Source organism: Podarcis filfolensis (assembly GCF_964270895.1).
Source record: "Podarcis filfolensis genome assembly, chromosome: 12".
In the NCBI taxonomy this organism is placed as follows: Eukaryota; Metazoa; Chordata; class Lepidosauria; order Squamata; family Lacertidae; genus Podarcis; species Podarcis filfolensis.
In genome coordinates, this window is record NC_139614.1 from 34913170 (window position 1) to 34927976 (window position 14807).

General features: G+C 42.5%; 1 protein-coding gene across 2 annotated transcripts in view; it reads left to right on the forward strand.

Moving 5' to 3' along the window:
* Positions 1 to 14807, forward strand: part of LOC310745934 (macrophage mannose receptor 1-like) — a 56328-nt gene extending 41521 nt beyond the window's left edge. The window contains exons 23-30 of one of the 2 annotated variants that reach the window (XM_083579243.1): positions 1444 to 1546; positions 3843 to 4075; positions 4588 to 4753; positions 7846 to 7998; positions 9962 to 10072; positions 11797 to 11982; positions 12792 to 12827; positions 14364 to 14807. In XM_083579243.1, coding sequence (XP_083435369.1) covers positions 1444 to 1546; positions 3843 to 4075; positions 4588 to 4753; positions 7846 to 7998; positions 9962 to 10072; positions 11797 to 11982; positions 12792 to 12827; positions 14364 to 14596 — 1221 coding nt within the window. In that variant the 3' untranslated portion in view covers positions 14597 to 14807. The remainder of the gene's footprint in view (positions 1 to 1443; positions 1547 to 3842; positions 4076 to 4587; positions 4754 to 7845; positions 7999 to 9961; positions 10073 to 11796; positions 11983 to 12791; positions 12828 to 14363) is intronic. The other variant, XM_083579244.1, reaches the window with a different exon arrangement.

Genomic DNA, 14807 nt, shown 5'->3' on the forward strand with positions numbered 1-14807 from the left:
AGTTTCCTAGTTAGAGTTAACACCTTCCTCCCCAAAACCCACTGAAGCATTGCCATTCGTTTCAATTGTACATTCCCTACTGAGTTGGGGAATTCAGACATTCTGAAGGGCATCTCACCCATTTCTGTACACACTTTCCTTGATCTTCAGACCGGTAGGTGCTGCCACATCTTTCTCAAATAGCAATCACTTATATTAGGTCTTACAAGGATTCAGAAACATGCTGAGAAAGTTGCAAGAATCTGAGATGGCTTCTATTGTAGCATTTAAAATATTGTCCTGTCAGTGTGCTGGTGGGATGAGTTATTAGAATACCATCCACTGTCTAGGTAGAGTTACTGCTCCCCTTTGATGCTCACACCTAACAACCCTTTCCTTAAAAAGCTGTGGTCAATCTTCTGCCAAGGCTACGCCCACATGCCAATCACCTGGTGTCATTAGAGCAGGAAGAAAGGAGGACGGACTTCTGAAGCACTACATGTTGAAATCCTGGTAATCAGCTGACCTTCAAGTACCTTGACCCCTGATGCCATTGTGGCGTCAGGTGGTTAACCAGCTGCCCCCCCCCCCACTAATTTAAACTCTACATTTAAGACTGGCTGCCATTTTATTTTTCCCAAGACTAGTTTTCAGGAAGTGTCCTGAATCCCCACTCTGATACATGGACTCCCTCTTGTGGAGGAGCTTGTGTGGAAATTTATCACACTGGGTACTCAGTGGTAATGTACTATTTCTGCCAAGACTTGAACTTAAAGGTGAGGTGGATGAATTGTCCGGCAGGAAGAGTGTTTCAAGCCAAGCTGCTTGTTGGAAACAGTATTGTATCAGGAAGAGTCAGGCATCATGTGAGCAGTTTTATAGCTGGCCCTGCTGACTACCCTACTTCCTGTAAACTTCAACAGGGCCCTCATCCAGAGCATGCATCATTAAAAGATGCCTACCCCTGAGTAGGGTGCAGAGATGGGAGGCCTTGTGTTGCCAGACATGCAGTGCACCTTTAGCCTAGGGTTTGATGTGGTCTTGGCACCATCTGATCCTGGAATCACACAAGCAATTGTGTAGTCTGGATTGTGTTGAGTTGTATGATCTATTAGCTTTCATCAGGTATCGTGAATTCACAGGCACCCTTAGTTGCAGCAATCTCAGGGTGTTTGCTGGACTCCACTAACTCCCTTTGATCCCAGGATACAATGGGGCCAGCCCCTCCTTAGATATTTAATTTAGTAGTGGAGGCTGTTTCTTGGCTGGGTTGGGCAAGACAGTGATGAGAAGTGATGAGTGATGAAAGCTATCAGTGATGAGAACTATCCATCTGCAAACTTATTTCTAAAAAGATAGGATACTGTTTTCATCTAGTTTGAGAAGTACAAAAGGAGGGCTCTTAAGAAAAATCTATGACAAAAGGATTGCCCCCTACACAACGTAAGTGTTTTTATTCCTTAGGGAAACTGTGTTTTTCTTATGCATGAGCCTCTACCGAAGGCAGGAAAGTGGAGAAATGGACCATGTTCTGACAGGAAAAGCTACATCTGCCAAAGAAACACTGGTACATTTTAACTTTATTGATTACAGATGTTTGCAAGTTGATTATTGATTACAGGTGTAAGCAGTTTTTGGCGTAGGCATTGGATATGTATCCTGAATCAACCAGTCAGACTGCTGATTTTTTTTCTTTTTGGCTTGGTCGAACTTGGATTAAGGTTCACCCTATGACAGGCACCCCCAAACACGGCCCTCCAGATGTTTTGGGACTACAATTCCCATTATCCCTGACCACTGGTCCTGTTAGCTAGGGATAATGGGAATTGTAGTCCCAAAACATTTGGAGGGCCGAGTTTGGGGGTGCCTGCCCTATGATGTACAGTACATCAAACAGAGTGATCCATCAGCCCCACCACTCGGGACAGGTGTCATGGCCCATCAGTCCCCATCTGGCCACAATCCCCTCCTTTATTGGGGTACAAAATCTTTTTAGCAGGAGGGTGTGGGATCCCCAACACTGCCCCCTCCAGGCTAAGGACCCAACCCAATGCTTTACCCACCATAAAGTTGTGACAGTTGGTGACCACTGCCACGAGGTAGGCAGAAACCTCTAGACAGGCCCAGTTCATCAGCAATAAAAATTCCTACGTAGCGCCAAATAGAATGATGGAGAATCTCCATAGCTGGATCTTGAGCATGGCCTGCCCACTTACCTCCAGGCAGGACCGGAGGCTGATACATAGGGAATAAGAGTGCGGGATCTAGTGGCAAACAAGCCGGGAACCACAATCGTGGCGCCCCTTTATGAATGACATGGCCATACCTACTAGCCTGCCTGTCATAGTCCCATTAAACAGACATGCTCCCGCCAACTCGCATGACCACAGGAGGAGGATTTTGTCCCCCAACGGATGTGCGGGACAGGAAGAAGGTGCCCAGCTCAGCTGTGGTCGCCCCAGGCCACAAACCATCACTCCCAGGGGACTTAAGGTAAGTGGGAAATCTGCCAAAGAAACACTGGTATGTTTTTAGAAGAAAAGTAACAGAAAATTCACCCAGTGCTATACCAGCTGCACTGGCTCCCGGTGGAGTACAGGATCAGGTTTAAGGTGCTGGTTTTAACCTTTAAAACCCTATACGGCTTAGGACCCTCGTACCTACAGGGCCGCCTCTCCTGGTATGTCCCACAGAGGAACTTACGGTCTTCAAATAAAAACATCCTGAAGGTCCCAGGCCACAGAGAGGTTAGGCTGGCCTCAACTAGAGCCAGGGCTTTTTCGGCTGCGGCTCCAATCTGGTGGAACGCTCTGTCACAAGAGACTAGGGCCCTGTGGGACTTGACATCTTTCCGCAGGGCCTGCAAGACAGAGCTGTTCCACCAGGCCTTTGGTCAGGGCGCAGCCTGACTCCCTCCTTTGGCTATCTTCACAGAACTTTAGCTTAATGGTTGCCATCAATTTGATTTTAATTAATTTTTATAATGAAATGTTTTTAGAATGTTGCACTATTTTATTGTTGTTAGCCGCCCTGAGCCCGGCTTCAGCTGGGGAGGGCGGGATATAAATAAAATTTATTATTATTATTATTAAAATAATATGTAAATCAGATTGACTTATGGAGACCAAAGGCAGTTTTCTATGTCATATTTTGTTCATAAATAAAAATTAGATGGCCACCTGTCTTTGTATTAGAGATTCAACACTGAGCCATATAAAGAAAAAGTGCAGTTGTGACAACTATATCTTACAGGTGCATAGAAATGAACTCTTATGAGAGAGAGCCTCAGATGTGCACCTGCTGAGATATAACTTGGCTTTTCACCCCTGAAATAGGACTGAAAGAGGCATAAGTTGAGTTCTATTTCTGTGTCATAATATCTAACCATATTCAACATGACAGGATTCTCCTATAATCTGTGCAAGTTCATTTGACCAAAAGAACAGAACTCCATGTGTACAGCTGTCCTCCTAAGTGTATTTCTTGAACCCACCTTGAATTATTTTAGGAAGCTAACTGAAGAATAGTTTCTTGAAGTCTCTGTGAAGAAATGAATGTGTTTCAAAGGGGCCTGTTGACTACATGTTGGGAATTTGGTTTGCTTCTATTGAGACTATAAAGGAAATATATTTTGATGCCTTATCTGTGTCATCTTGAACTAGAACTAGAATGTTTTTGTTGACATTTAAAATGTTGATTTTCAAGGTTTTTAAATGTTTCATTGCCAATTTTTAGTAACTTTGAGATATTAAAATGTATGTGATAAGAATATTACAAAATTTCAGTATCCAGTGAAATAAAATATTTGTAACATATAAAGTCTAATCTGGACTTTGTCTTTTCTCTTGATTGCTTTCTTATAGATCCTGCATTATCACAGCCCGAAACAATGGCTCCAGCCTTTCGCCATATCCCTTTTGGGAATAGCAGCTACTCTTTCATTGCTCCCAATATGACTTGGGAAGAGGCCAGGAAAAAGTGTAATTCAGAACACTCAGAGCTTGCCAGCATTTGGAATCCCTACATTCAATCATTCCTATGGCTGTGGGTGTTGAAATATGGAGAGCCTGTGTGGATTGGTCTAAATAGCAATATGGTAAGAACTTGGCCAACCAAGCCAAGTTTGAGGCTCTTGTGTGGAAATCAATTCAGGTGGGATACCAGTGATGGAATAACACCACAGTTTAAGAAGGATATTGACAAGCTGGAACATGTGCAGAGGAGGGTGACCAAGAGGATCAAGGGCCTGGAACCATATCTTATGAGAAACAATTTAGAGAGTTGGGTATGTTTAGCCTGGAGGAGAGAAGACTGAGAGGTGATATGATAGCCAGCTTCAGATATCCAAAGGGCTGTCACACGGAAAGGGTGGGACAAGCTTGTTTTCTTGCTCTGGAGGGTAGGAGAAATCAGCTGTGATTTCTGCATTGCAGGGGTTGGGCTAGCTGAGCCTTTGGGCCTCTTCCAACTCTATGCAATTCTCTGATTCTATTGAGTGTATGTGCAAGTGAAATGAAAGGGGAAAATAAATGATGCAGAATTCATGTTGTGGGAAACAAAGAGTTTTCTAAACCAGCATGTATTGTTCCATGTGCATTTGGATTTTAGACTGGTGGGCGCTACACGTGGATAAACAACCGGAGATTGGCATATACTAATTGGGCACCTGAAGAACCAACGCAGAAAACAGCCTGTGTCTTCATGGATCTTGAGGGTCATTGGAAAACAGGAGCTTGCAATCAAACCTACTTTTCTGCCTGTGAGCAGTATACTGGTAAGCAAAGGAAGTATCTGTTTTCATTACTTTCTAACTCCAATAAAGTCTCCATTTGAGCACAGTACTAAGATATGTGTTCTTGGCACTTTTGACTATTTTGTAAGGAATAAATGAGTAAAAAGTTACTATTTAATCCACCAGGTTAGAATAATAAACAAACAAAAATAGAACGGAGGCTACAACTAGCTTCCAAAGGAAGGAGGGGTAACGAAGTAGGGGATCTTTTTCCTGCTTTGAAATCCCCCTTACCAAATGGTCTTTCTCCTTGAGTTTTTTTACTGCTGTACCTTTGTAATTAGCTGCCCTACCCTCTTGTGAGAGGAAGGGTAGAAAAATATAACAACAACAATACTTATAAATAATTTCCATTGATGCTTATTCAATCCCATTGAATGAGATTGATACTGAAGCAGATTGTCTAACCACATGCTTAAGGATATGGCTTGCCACTAAGGATACAACAAAATTGTGTTCTACTAAACCGTGCAGACTGATCAAATGGTGAACAGAGCCTTGTTAAACAAATTTATTCTACTTTCAGAATATACAATTCTGACCACAGTAACCATCTTCATCCAGATTGAGGCTAAGTGTCTCATTATTTCTCCACACCCACCATGTGGGTGTGCATCTCAGATTCTAGGTGTTGCTTTATAAAATCACCTGATTCTGCTCAGGCCAATTCCCTGATGGTCCAATTCAGCTTGAGGGGTGGAGTTCTCTTCCCCCTACCTTCACTTCTGTTCACTATTCTGAATTTTAAAAATGACAGTAGTGGCCGACATTTGCCAGCATGGTAAGAGCATGGATAAAGTCTGCCAAATTATAAACCAATTGGTCCAGGGGTTTTTACACTAAATACCTTGATTAAAGTTTGCTTTTAAAAATGGGATGAGGGGAGAGAGAGAAAATGCCTACAACTGTTTTATGTTTATTTGGGACATAAATTTGTTGGTAAGGTTCACCCACCCTGAGGGTAGGAATCCTGTCACATTGCAGAACAATAACTGCAGAAGGATAGTGGCAGCTGTTACAGTTCGGGTGGATAAAAAAAGAAATGGTCAATCTCCCCTAGTGTTTTGTGGACAAATTGGCCTGAATATGGGAAACATGGAAGTCTCTGGGTAAGAAACCTGCTATCAGTCCAGGGGCTGTTTTCTAGGTACTTTTAAAGCTGATTTTTTAACCTTCTAAATATTTCCTCTTTTTTTTTTAACAATAACCATCCTGGCAGCTAACAGGAAATACAGAATCAATTCTTTATTCAACCCATCTTCATTTGGCCCATCCCCAGGAATGCCAGTGAGGGAATTGCTATCAGTCCTTACTATGTTATTAAATTAATTTCTGGAAACACTGTCTTCCAAAAAGCTGCCAGAGGATTACACTCCCACCATAGGTGGAAATACGCATCTTTTTTGCAAATGTCTAAAAATGACATGTTACTACCCTTCAATACTTTTTTTCTTTAAATTCTTGACAGGAATTGTGAATGCAACAATCTAAATTTGTCCCTTTGGTGTGTGTGTGTTCAATTTAAAATTCTCTTGTACTGTCTTTGTTTCTTTACTTCCTAGATGTTACAGAATTATATGTTTTTGATTAAACAAATAAAAATAAATATTTAGATTTTAGGGTTGAAAAACTAAAGGATTGGCTTTCCATGTAAAACCATCTTCTCTGATTAAAAAGCTTGACCTGTCTACCACAACAGAGCTCTCTCTCCTAGTCGCCACTTCACTCTGGTGTTTGCTCTTCCTTCTGACATCATCTGACTCTGGCATCCTGGTACACTAAAGCAGTGGCTTTCAACCATTGCGTCACGGCACCCTGGGGTGCCTTGGATGATGGTCAGGGGTGTTGCAGGCATCACTGGTCAACGTCCCTCTTTTCTTCCCTCCCTCTTCTGATGCCCTTTCAAGTCTCTGCCTCCCAAAGGCTTGTGCAGCTGTTTGCTGCAGCAGCCCTGGCTACAAGCTCCCCAGGTGAATTGTGCCTCTGGGGCTGGCCAGGGGGTGAGCGTTGCCAGGAACTGAGGCGGCCTCAGAGTAAACAAGCAAGTGGGTGAGGGAGCGCAGCCAGCCAGTCCAGCAGGTGTCAGCCCTTGCTGTTGGGAATGGACAGGCAAGTGTGAGGCTGGGCAGGCAGGCGCTGCGCTGGCCTTTCTTATGCTTGCTGTGTGCAAGGCCTGCCTGGGAGCTGAGGGCCCGGTGCTGCCACTGCTGCCTCCCAAGGTAAGGTGCTGACCTCACGTTAAACTTTGGCCAGTCTCCACTGGGCCACTAAGCCTGGGGGCACCCACTTCCCAGGCCCCTGTGGGGGTGTGAGGAGGCACCTCTCTTGGGGACAGGGCGTGGTGATGGCTCAGAGAACAGGGATGTTGGCAGCTGCTGCCCAGAGGACTCCCAAGGAGAGAGGAGAGAGAAGAGGAGGCTGAGGGAACACTGCGCAAGGGTGTTCGAAAAAGGGTGAGAGGCTGCCAGCTCTACAGGCAAGGGGTGACATAACTGGGCTCCTGAGCCCCCACAGGGCTGCCACAGAAAGAATGCAGTTGGTCAGTGGAGACATGGACTCAAAAAGGTGGAAAACCTCTGCGCTAAAGGCATTACAGTGGTACCTTGGGTTACATATGCTTCAGGTTACATACGCTTCAGGTTACAGACTCCGCTAACCCAGAAATAGTACCTCAGGTTAAGAACTTTGCTTCAGGATGGGAACAAGAATCGTGCTCTGGTGGCGCAGCGGCAGCAGGAGACCCTATTAGCCAAAGTGGTGCTTCAGGTTAAGAACAGTTTCAGGTTAAGAATGGACCTCCGGAACGAATTAAGTACTTAACCTGCCACTGTAGTAGGCACCTGTCTGTAGCAGTTCATTTAAATGTCTGGATTGCACAGTGGGGGTTCCCTGCTTTGACATGTGCAAATTCATACAGATCCCATTTCACATTTATGAGCCTAAGTTCTCTCTGAGATATCGTGCTTTGCTTCATGATTCATGATTTCTCTGAACCTTATGCACATCGCTAGTGTTTATAGATTTCTAAGATGCCTGTTCTCTTTTTTGAAAGAAAAATATGTTCTCCGTAATAGGTACAATCCCAACTGAGGAGCCACAGCTCCCAGGAAGATGCCCTGCATCAAAAGAAGATGGGAAAGCTTGGGTACCTTTTCGGGCTCATTGCTATCAATTCTACTCTGGTTGGTATGAATGGCCAACAGCTTTCTTCAAATGTGCTCAGTTAGGTGGGTATCATTTTGAATTAGATCACAACATGAATTTTCCATTCTAGTTAATACGGAAAGCCAGTGTGGTATGGCGATTACCTGCACTGCAGTTCTCTCCTATACTTCTCTCCAGAAGTAAGTCCCATTGAGTTCAATGGCACTTATAGATGCCTATGTAGATATGGGATTTTAGCCCTGGACTTTGACAAGAGAGGCAGAAGCTCAAATTCCTGCTCACCCAGAAAGCTCACTAGATTACCATGGGCCTTTCAGCTTAGTATATCCCAGTTGCAAGGATAAATTGGGAAACATGATGAGCCCAGCATCTCATTGTAAACTCTCATTGGAGGTAATGTATGATGAAAATGTAATAAATTACCAAACATATACTGTTAATGGGCTGACACTAAAGAACTGTGTGGCTTTTTTCCTTTTATGTGCAGTTAGAAATACAGAGTGAAATATGTTTTAAGTATTGGAGTTCAGGATTTGTGAACCATCTAACTTGCAAAAATGACATTTATTTTAAATAAAATAAAAATCCTTCCAGTAGCACCTTAGAGACCAACTAAGTTTGTTATTGGTAGGAGGTTTTGTGTGTACGCACTTCTTCAGATACACTGAAACAGAAGTCACCAGACCCTTATATATAGTGAGAGGGAGGGGAGGGGTATGACTCAGAAGGGTGGTGGGAATGGGTGATTGGCTGATAGGTGTGGTAAACCTGTTGACGACTGTTAACGACTGCAATTAGTCTTAGAGGAAAAAGCAAAGGGTGAGATGGCTAAAATAGCTTTATCATGTATAGTGAGATAAGATGAGAGAAATGTTTGATAGTATTACCGCTTTTCACCACATAATGGTCACCACCGCATAATAGTCGCATCCCCTTTTTTGGACCCTGAAAATGGTCCCAGAGCATTCCTTGCATAATAATTGCTGGGTAACTACTTCTGAGGCTCCTCTAGGCCTCAGGCCTCTTCCTTTCCTCCTCCAGCTGCCGCCACCCCTGTTCTCCTCATACCTCGCCAGCTTGGCCATGAGCGGAGTGGAGTGAGTGGGAATGTTTCTTCCCACCTTCCTCCTGGTGCTTTTTTATCAATGTTTCAGTGGGAACCGATGCTGGGGATGGCTGGGACATGTGGGCTGAGGGGAGATACGGCGGGCACCGGCAGGCCTGGCCACAGGCACTGCTGTCACCACTCATTTGCTGTTCCCATGGCGTTCCTTACTGGAACTTCCTGTCTAAATTCGAATGGCTGTTCCGCTCTTGCAATTCAAAGTATAGAGCGGTGACTATTGTTCACCATAGAGATTCTGATAGATGAGCGATGCTGCTGCACATCAGTAGGCTGGGCAATGGAACATATGCCCAGAGTGGCTGGGGAGGCCCTGCCAGATGGGCAGGGTATTATTATTACTATTATTATTTATTATATGCACAAGGAGGGGCTTCGCTTTTTACAGAAAGGTATGCTAGTGTCTTTCTCCGTAAGTGTTTTCTCTCCCCATGGTCCCGATAACAACAGTTATTTTGTCTCCAGCTCGTGCTTGCCCTCCCCATGCCATCGGCCCAGCTCCTCAGATCCACCTGCTGTTGTCCCCATTTTTTCCTTCGCATAAGGGTCACACTTTTGTATTTCCCTGTGTAATAGTTGCACACATACCCTTTTGGAATGGAAAAAAGCGGCACCAAAAATGTGACCATTACACAGTGAAATACAGTGTCCTTAAAAGTTTTTCTTAACTATTATTATTGGGGAAAGGAGCTAGGTCACAATGATTCTTTTCTACTACAACATTATGCAATAGGATAGCAATTACAATCATTTGAAAGAAAAAGATATACACTTTCTCTAAGGTATCTAGAACCTTATATTGTTGCCAGTACTGCACAGTGAATCATTGGTCATACTCTGATATTTTTCAAGGGGAAGACAACTTTTTAATGAGCTAACTTTACTCCTCTTCTGTATCTTAGGTGCCACCTTGACTTCGATAGTAGATTTAGCTGAACTGCATTTTTTGATGGATCACACTCAACAATTATCTCGTGATGAGTATTGGATTGGGATGTTCAGAAATAACGATGGTAACTGTTTAACATTCAATATTTAATCTATAATATATTATTAATGCAAAAATATGTTCAAACATATGGCATTTCATTTTCGTTTTGGTTTTTGGAAGTAAAAGAGCTCAGCAGGAATAACTGTTAGCGCAAGCAAATGGTACTAGCAAATTCACATCACCTTGTATTTATGAGTCTGCTTGGCATGCATTCAGGAAATTCACCAATTTTCTGTGAGTTCCCGGCAATCATTCCTTCACCCAGCTCCTTTAAGTGCTCCTTCGAAGACTTGATTTAGACTCTGTTATCTCTCAGAAGACATGCTGAACTAAATCAAACAGGAATTATTGTCCCATATCTCTGCTGAAGTCCTTTGAACTGAGATATGAGGCCTCAGACCTTAAGGTATCCTGGACCCAAGTTGTTCAGGGTTTTGTGTATAAACATAAGAATCTTGAACTTGGTAGTATGGGGACCACTTATATGGCGCTTTCCCACAATGAGCTGTGTCCAAAGCAGCTTACAGCAAACATTCAAAATATTGAAATGCAGAGCATTGGAAATTCGAATATACAAAATGCAGAACATGTCAGTAAATTCAAAAAAACAAAAAAGGAACAATTTGGCAAACATAGAATAAATTCAATATTACAAAAGGCTTAAGTACCAACACACAAAGCAAAACAACAATAAAGGTTCTTTTGCTGGTCTTGCTTCACTCCAATGAGGCTTAAATACAGTTCAGAGCAGAAGGGTAGATGGCATATAGCTGGTTCCAAAAGCTCTCCTCCAGAGGAGGGTGACAGCAGCAAAAGGCAAATGTTGGCGAGCACAATGATGGTAAGTCTCTGGGGGCATTGGGGCAGTGGCGTAGGAAGGAGGGTATGGCAGGTACGGTCCGCCCTGGGTGTCATCACTGAGGAGGGGTGACAAAATGGCAAAAATATGTGTTTTTAAAATAAATTTTAAAGAATTGGGCTCACAAGACTTTAAAAAAAAGAACAACTTCCGCACCCACTACACACCCCTTCCTATGCCACTGGTAGCTAGGTGAGGTGGGGGCACTGGGCGGCACACCGCAGGGCCTGCAACGTGCCTGAGCCATGTGTATCTCCTGAGGGGGAGGTGGCAGGTGGATTGCCTGCAAGCTCCGCACTGCTTTTTTGAGCAGTGCAGGGCTTGCGTCTCCCCACTGCCTCTGCCACCCTAAAGCTGAGAGGGAGGCTGCGGAGAGGCTCCACACAGCTGCCCTGCCTTGGCTTGCCCCGCCCCCATGGCAACTCACCCCACCCCCAGCTGCAGGACGCGTGCACCGCACCAGGCACCCAAGCTGATAGCTACGCCGTTGTATTGGGGGTGGGTTAATGCTGCCAAAAATCACTGAGATCATTAGTGCATTCAGTGTTCTGATATGATAATGGTGGTAGCTTGCACATTTTCAAAACTGCAAACGTTTGAGAGGAAAAGCAGTCAGTTTAGTTTTAAAACATATTTTCATATCTGAAGGCAGCCCTGTATAGGGATAGTTTTTAATATTTGACGTCTCACTGGGTTTTTATAATTTGTTATAAGCCGCCCAGAGTGACTGGGGGAACCCAGTTAGATAGGAGGGGTACAAACTACTATTACTACTACTACTACTACTACTACTACTATGAACATTATTGTTTTTGTTAATATTGTCTTACACTTATTATTCTACTGTTTTCCATTTCATTATGTAATTTATTTATTTTAATAAATAGGAGAATGGATATGGCAAGATAACACTGCACTGGATTTTGTCAATTGGGACAATGAAAAGCCCACAACTGATCCTGAGTCATACCAATTTAATTATCAGAAATGTGTTCTCATGAACAGCCAAAATGGGAAGTGGTTCAGGGAACGGTGCCACTATGACAAGGGATATATATGTAAAATAAACAAAAGTAAGTCTTAAATGGTTATTAGACTTAATTTACCAATAATTTTGATTCAATATAGTAGTTTAATGATGAGTAGAGCTACTGCTTAGGACTTTTTCCTATCTTGGCATTTTAACAACATCCCCCCCCCCCCCGAGCTATCCTTACTAGCAAGTTCTCAGCATTCTTTGTGGCAATCTCTCCATAGATATACTGTCTACCATCCTTTATGTCGCATAAGCCACTTTTCATCAAATGGAGGCTCTACTTTTTGTCTTTACCGCTCTTTGTCACTTCCTACTGCCTTTCCAGCTTCTGGCAGACCTTACTGATGCTTCCAGTTGTTGACACCCTGATAATAAATGGCAGGAGTGATGACAGAACCAAAGCTGAAGCATATTTATTTTTTGCTGCTAATAATATGATAGCCTGTCTTTTAAATATAATAAGATTATTAACATTTGATAAATACCTAATAATAAATGTTCTCCCCCTTTATCATTTACAGTCCCTAGAACTGTGGAGCTTTTATAATTCATAATGTTTTTTTATAAATCAGTCCTTTTCTTCAAGAGGGAATATAATTTAATAGTTTCCACACTGACAGGTTTAAAGTTGAGGTCACTATACTTGATGTTGCTATCACAGGGATTTGGTGAATGCACTAAACATTTCAGATTCAATGCTTGTTTTACATTTTTAAATAGTCAAGTTTTGCATTGAAATGTCAGCATTGGTAATAAGCACTAGTAAAGAATCATGCCTGACTTTTGGTTTTGTATTTTGCTGTGATATCTATAATTTACACAGTAAGCATATCTTTTGTTTTATAGTTATTGAAGAGATGACAGCTCCTTCAAAAATGCCTGGTAAGACTCTTATTAAAATAACTAAGTTAAAGTGTTAAGCATCTACCATTGGCAACAGCAGGTGGGTTTTTCCCTTAGACAATTTATAAGATTTTCTATCAAAAAGAGTAAATCCAGATTAATGGGGCCAGAGGAAGGAATGCAGGCTGACATTCAGGTGGACAATGCAAAGATCTTGCAGACATCAGGTCATTTTCCCTACTACAGCTCAGCTCTCACTCTTTGCTCCCCATTTGTAATGAGAATGGTAACCTTATTCTAAATAATGGAAGTCTCATAAATGGTGCAACTGAGGCCGCAACAACCTCTCTGATCAAGATCGAGTCATTACTCAGAATGGTGGGCATGCTGATCACAATGATTGTTGTTTCACTACTATTATGTCATCTTGCTTGGAGGGCTGCCACTCCCAACCCCACCCCGGTAGCAGTCATGTCTTTTGTAGCAGGATGGCAGGCAAAAATCAACAGCAGAACCTTCTCTCAGGGTAATTCCTACCAGATATGCGGGCACGAACTGGTTCTGCTGGCTCTACTGGGGAAGAAAGGATGGCAACTCTTTTCTGGAGAAGAACAGATACTATGAAGCAGGAGAGGTGGAGGATAGGAGAGAGATCTTGGTTTAATGGGAAATTCAATAGTGTTGCATGTGAAAAGTGGGGCGGGGGGAGAGGGTAAGTTCCTCTCTCATCTGCATATCCATAAAACAATGGTATCCTGTTAAAGTTGTAGTGCAAATTGCCTTGACATTTGGGAATCGTTTAGCTGCACTGAAATATCCAATGTCTTTTGGGTTGGATTCCTTCAGAACCCGCCAAAACTCTTTTTTAAAAAGGGCCTTTCTTTTTCTACTTCAAGGAGAATCAGAGCAGCTCTCATACACACACACATTCTGATTCCACATCAGTTCAGCTTTTGCATCTCCTTCCCTCCCTGCCCCTCCCCCCGTCAGATGGCCATTTCCTTGGTTTGCAAGCTCTCAGCAGACTATGCTTAGGTGCAGCAAACAAAACTAGGAATGTGTGAATCTGTTAGGTTTGGTTTCTTTCAGCTTCTCATTTTTCCATCTTAAATTTGTTTCTCATTATTCCCCCACCCATTTGCATTCACAGGGTTCTGAAAATTCAACATCATTTTAGTGTGATTTTTTTTTCTGAGCAAAAACATGTTTGTGTGCAATTTTTCCCAATATAAACATTTTTACAAAACAATTTCGCTAAATACAATGCATTTTTGTATGTTATTTTAACTAATATCTGTACTCCTTACTCCAGTATATGCATTTTTGAACATATTACTTCACAGGATAACTGGATTACAAATTTCAGGCAGCTGAAATTTTTAAAAGATGGCTGTTTTTCAGTTTTCATATTGTTTTAGGGAGTGTGGATTTGGTGGGTTTGACATTAATTTATCCCTTATCCCTAAACACTACCCAGCTGTCTTTCTTAGTCATACAATGAGATAGCCATTGGTTATAGTATAAAGTAGTTATTGCTCTCTCTGTGTGTATGATGTACCTTTTCCCCCCCATTAGTAGAGCAAGAAGACAGTCTGGCATCAACACAGGGCAGAGTTCTGAAGGCGGTTCTCCCGATTATCTTCCTCCTCCTCATTGGTGTGGGTGTAGCAGCCTATGTTTTCTACAAAAGAAGAGGCAGACGACAAGAAATCACTGGTAGCATTGACAACCCTATGTATAACGACAAAGTAGTCATTCTTCCAAATAAAGATTCAGAAATGGGTGAGGATGAAAAAGAGGGAGATTAACAAATGTGTAACTCTATATGCATTTCCCTGGGAGTAAGTCACATTGAGCTCACCAGGACCATTGATGGAAATTAATTGTTCCAAGCTGCAATATGTAGTGGTACTTCCTGTGACAAGACTCATGATGTCACAGTGTAAACATGATTATTACTTAGTGAAAACAAATGCTATATGAAATATTTTCAAATTAAAGATTACTTGACTTGAAAAA